Source organism: Musa acuminata, chromosome BXJ2-6, assembly GCF_036884655.1.
Source record: "Musa acuminata AAA Group cultivar baxijiao chromosome BXJ2-6, Cavendish_Baxijiao_AAA, whole genome shotgun sequence".
Taxonomy (NCBI): Eukaryota; Viridiplantae; Streptophyta; class Magnoliopsida; order Zingiberales; family Musaceae; genus Musa; species Musa acuminata.
In genome coordinates, this window is record NC_088343.1 from 7,822,775 (window position 1) to 7,828,454 (window position 5,680).

At 35.2% G+C, this 5,680-nt stretch overlaps 1 protein-coding gene across 1 annotated transcript; it reads left to right on the forward strand.

Annotated features, from left to right (window-relative positions):
- The first annotated feature begins 1,019 nt into the window (after positions 1–1,019).
- Positions 1,020–5,459, forward strand: LOC135614585 (iron-sulfur cluster assembly protein 1-like). The gene is made up of 3 exons (XM_065112092.1): positions 1,020–1,374; positions 2,191–2,245; positions 5,035–5,459. The coding sequence occupies exons 1-3, from the start codon at positions 1,080–1,082 to the stop codon at positions 5,195–5,197; spliced, it is 513 nt and encodes a 170-aa protein (XP_064968164.1). The 5' UTR covers positions 1,020–1,079; the 3' UTR covers positions 5,198–5,459.
- The last annotated feature ends 221 nt before the right edge of the window (positions 5,460–5,680 follow it).

Genomic DNA, 5,680 nt, shown 5'->3' on the forward strand with positions numbered 1-5,680 from the left:
TTAGCTCTAAAGGTCCATAAAATAAGACTTTCATCTAGTATCGATTGAGAGATAAGCTTGAATGTTTTTTTTTTATTTTTTCTTTGTTTAAACCCAATTCTTTCTTATGTTCTTCAAAAAGTAACTTAAAATCTTTATTTTCATCATAATTTTTCATCTATAATATCTTTTTTAATCAAATCTAAGTAATAACAATATCCAAAATAAATAATCATCCACACCTTTAATCTTTTCTATTGAATTGATCAAATTTTCAATATATCAATCTTTCTATATCATCTTTTGCTTGCTATAATATAATCTATCGATTGCTTTCTTGTTGATATTAGAGTGGTGCTTCAAGAATTCTTTTTTATAGACTTTTTATTTCTTTATATTTTCTCTCTACTATTTCTTTCTCTAACAATAATATTTCTCTCTCTCTAAAAATAGCTATATTTCTCTCTCTATAGTGCTATTTATTTTTTAAATAATATTATTTCTCTCTCTATAAATATTTTTTTTTCTAATAAGATAGACTCTCGATGGGATAAGATATGTACTCACAACACCTATTTCTTTTTTAACAACCTCTTAGCTCTGCACCCTCTGTTATTTCTCTCTTAATATGTGTTTTCAAGATCTAATTTGACCTTAAGAATCAAACATGCTTTGATGCCATATTATAAATAAAAAACACTTTGATACTATTTTAGGAAATCTGTTAGTAAAGTGGTGGGTAAAAAAAAAATTCATACAAGAGAGTATCAAGGATAATAAAATTTTAATATATATATATATATATATATATTTCAAATAAATTTATATAGATATACAATTGAGTGATTAATTTGATTTTTTTATTTAATCTCTTTATTTTTCTTTATTTTTTTTTAAATGTCATCATCGTCGTCCATACCTCTTTCTCCGATCGTGATGATGGCTGGCCGGATGGATAATTAGGATCTTAGTGAAAAATAAAGATCTCAAATACCGAGAAAATTTAATTTAAATATATAAAATAATCTTTGCACCTTCTTGCATTCTCGTTGGCTTGTTTTTTTCTTCGATCAGGCAAGAATTCGAAATAGACAGAGAGAATGCTGAGGGCCGCGGGGAGGCGAATTCTAGGGTTAGGGTCGGGCCACCGGGCGCCGGCAGCGGCGGTGGCCTCTCGTGGTTATCACGAGAGGGTGGTGGACCACTACGACAATCCGCGGAACGTCGGATCCTTCGACAAGAACGATCCGACGGTGGGGACGGGGCTGGTCGGCGCTCCTGCGTGCGGCGACGTGATGAAGCTCCAGATTAAGGTCGACGACGCCACCGGGAAGATCGTCGACGCCTGCTTCAAGACCTTCGGCTGCGGTTCCGCTATCGCCTCCTCCTCCGTCGGTCTGACCCATCCGATCCCTGATTCCCAATTGTTCTCCTATCGCCCAGTATTTTTTTTCTTCTTTTATTCGGTGATTTCCTAAAATGGTCAGGATAAACCCTTAGCCGATTTTTCTTTGGTTGCGGAGGATATACTCGTGCTATCTGAATCTGCATCAAGAAAGCAAGCTAATCATGCATCTTGGAATCTATAGCATGATTGCACGTGTGCCTTACAAAGTACAGGAAAAACAGAAGGCTAATTTGGTTTTTATTGATAAGGATTGGAAAAGCAGAGGAACTTGGGTCGAACAACCTCTTCCCAGGGATTGATCCTCCAAATCCAAAGGCTAATTTGATTCTATTGGTTGAACTAAACGTCCAAAGAGATTACGATGTTTGGAAGCGGTTGCTTCATGAGGAAAACTGAATAAATTGAAATGATCGTGGGCAGTTCCTAAGATTTATGTAATGTGCGGATGGCAATTAAATAGCTCTGGCCTTCCATCAAGATAAGCCCACTTTGTTGTTTCTTTTGCCACATGTTCTGTTTGAATTTAAAGGACTGATTTTAATTGCAAAACTTTTGGTGATTAATGTAAGGCGCGAACATGGCTTCTTTTTAACATATAACTGGTATGTCACTGCTGATTAGTGAATATTCTCTTTTCCTTTTGGGAAAATAAGTTTTCATCTTATGATTATGTTCTTTCATATGCACTGAATAGGTAAACACATGAATTTGTCCTAAGTTTCATGAAGGATTGTTCTATTAGAGTCGTTAATTTATTTTCTGGTTAGTGCAATTTGAAGATGTTGATCTGGTATTAATTGCAGCTACCGAATGGGTGAAGGGTAAACATATGGAGGAGGTGTTATCCATCAAAAACACGTAAATGAAACTCTTCTTATCTTTGTCTTCACATTCTTCAATGTTGAAGCAATACTTTGAACCTTCTGTTTTTTCCTGAAGTTCTCTCACCATTAGTTTCTTCTTAAGCACTGTGAATATTTGGTTTCTGTATGCTTACAGTTAACTCCATAACATACTTGCAGATTAGAAAAGACTCTTGAGTCCTTGCTTGAAATCACTGTGCAAGACAGTTGTATAATGGAATCTTGGCCAGTAAAATTCAGTTGCTCTTGTTGAATTATGTTTCCTCTGTTTTCTGAAAGGAAAACAACTGAACTGATAATATATTTTGTTAAACTGTAATTATTCTATAGTTGTGGCAGACGTGATATCTACTTTATAGTAAGTTTCTGATATTAAGAATGTAGGTCAATGATTGTCAATCCTTGACCAAGCAATGAGGAAGATGTTTAATTCACCTTCTTTTGCTTTCATGATGAGCAATGAATACACACACACAAACACACAAAGCACACACATATATGTATATGTAGTATTTTTTAAATGTTCTCCAAAAGAGCTCAAACGTCTGAGATGACTGAAGCTTTTGATTTGCTGGAATTGCCCAAACTGTCAAATTATGAGAATTCATTTTTTTTTAATTTTTGGAAGCCTCAAACGAAAAATGAAGCCAAAACCAAAACTTACGTATCATAATCAAGTATCAGTAGTCTTAAGAAAGTCCTGGAGATCCAACGAAAGAACACTTTTCTAAATGAAAGAATGACTTCAGAGGCATCTCAATGTTCTCAACTTTTGGCAAAAATGTTTAGATAGCTTTCTGCAGTAGTATACATGACCCTAGTGTCAATATGTTGTTTTATATCAAGGATATCATAATTCATAAACTATCCTGAGTTGGGGCTGACAAAGTGGTTGAGGATTAATTTGGTTTCAGCCATTTGTTATGAAGGACCCTTTCATTTCGCAGGTTAGAACCTGGCCAATAACCATGTGAACTAGAGGACCTGGTTGTGAAGGCTCATTGGGAAGAGTTTTTGGACACTTGATAGGTCCTGTTTATCAGTGTGTTTTTTATTCATCACTGATGATTTAGTGGACATCTCTTAATAGACTGTGTCATTTGCCCTTGAGCTGCTGTGATTTAATTAAACTTATTTTTATGTTAGCTGTATATTTGATGTATATTATGGGAGAAGAAAGTATCATATGTTTGACTTAGATAAAGCATCATGTTGGACTGGAAATAAAGTAGAAAAGGTGAATTCAAGGTAACCAAAGTAGTAGAAATCATATTTGATGCTTTATTTGTTTATCATGTTATTGATTTGCTGCATTTTTTTCTCTGAATGTTGAGGTTCAATGAGATAATTTAGGAAAACAGGATTAAGGTTCTCAACTAGAGAAGAAACTGGAGCACTGAAAAAGAATACAATGGGGCGAGGAAAACAATTAGCAATCATGATTGGTTCAATCATAGTATTGGTTGTTACAAAATTTTTCAGTGTTTGTTAAACTTGATATAAGAGAATTTTTAGAGATAGTAAGGGGTGTATGGATAGCATAGGAGAACAGAGTCATGATGAACCATCATGATTGAAATAAGACCTTTGATTGTGCACCTATGATATTACAAGTCCTTATTATGGATTTACCTCGTATAGAATCACCTCTCGTGTGCCCAATAGCTTTACATATTCTTTCTTGGACAATTAAACTCTTGCAACTGGATGATTGATGGCATGCACTAGTATGACAGGAAAATAACTCATGAGAAGTGTTGACATCAACTTGCATTGAATCATGCATCTCCTAGATCATTTGATCTCTTTCATTACTTCAACATGTATGTGTAAGAATCTATACATATTTTGGGGAGGCTAATGGCATACAAGTTGTAGTGCAGCAGAAACGGCTTAGAGAACATAGGTCATCTACAGTAGTACACTGAGGTTTTTATTTTCAGGATGGTTCATGTGAAACATAAAAATGATTGTTTTCATTCTTTAAATGAGGTCCTTGCAAATCTAGTTGTGTTTTGCCAACATAATCAGGACTGGGGGTAGCAGTAAAGAATTTATTTATCAGTAATTTTACAAGGCTGTTGGGTTTTTTTTTTCACTTTCTTGATATATATATTATGTATTTGATGGATAGATTATAGAGGCTTCCATGTTTGTAGGAGAGTAACTGCCATATATGTTGAAGCCCCAATGGGTTTTTCAATTAAGTTGTCGACAAATCAAACTGTTAGCCACTTCAAATAAAAAAGGAATGGTTAGAGAGCTAATTATAATTTTTCTATGCTTTTTGGTGGAGGTATTGGATTGTTGGAGATGAGTATCCAATTAATTCAAAATGAAGTATGACATGTTGACCTAGTGTCCTCTTCTTAATACATGCTTACTATCCATAATTATTTCTTTCATCCGATTCTTTAATTTTATACTCCTACAATGATCAATTTGTATGAAGTGATTCAATATCACAAATGGAATTTATCTATTACAGGACCTCTCCTTAAAATAGAGGGTCAGTTTTGTTATATAATGGCAAGGGTGTTCGGTCTCAATGTTTTGCCGACCTTGTTGAATATAAGTTCCTTTCCTGGACTTGCAAACTAAAGCTAATGTTTGATCTGCAAATAATCTATGAACTCCAAGAAGCAAAGTTAGGAGTATTATTGCATTTATCATGGCTTTCTGAACCAGACAGACACTTATTTGTTGCTCAATATGAAGAGTCTCAAACTATTGTGTTCCTTCATATTTGCAAGTTTTCTAACTTGATATGTTATCATTTTACAGAGAAATTGCCAAACACCTTTCTCTTCCTCCGGTGAAGCTCCACTGCAGCATGCTTGCAGAGGATGCGATCAAAGCTGCTGTGAAAGACTATGAATCCAAGAAAGCCAAGCCGGCAGCTGCAAATGCTGAGACTGCACAAACTGAGAAAGTTGCGAGTGCTTAATACACCACCTTATAGTTGATAACCATGCTACAGCTACGCCACAAGATATTGCTCAGACTATAGAGGACTTGGTTTGCTGTTGGAGTTTACTGGACACCATACAGCGGATGTTGGAATGGCTCTATTGAGCATGTAGAAAATTGGTGCAAGGGTCAATCCGTGTTGTGTTCCTGCAGTCGATGTAAGTTGATGAAAATTTCCATGAAAATTCATGTGTGCATATTTAATGAATTTTTTCCTAATTTTAAAAAACATTGACCAATGGATATTTAGTTTAACTGCGGTCAGCAATGATTATATTGATCTCTCTTTAATTACTGATTAAATTATCGTATAGCGTATACGGCCCTAAAACTCATTTCCAATTACGCCGGGCAAGACACACTACGAAGAGCGTATCGTCCGTCACTTGTAAAGATTAATACAAAGAGCTGGATTTTAATGGGCGCAACTGCCAGATGAGTCCTCCCGGATCGACGCCAT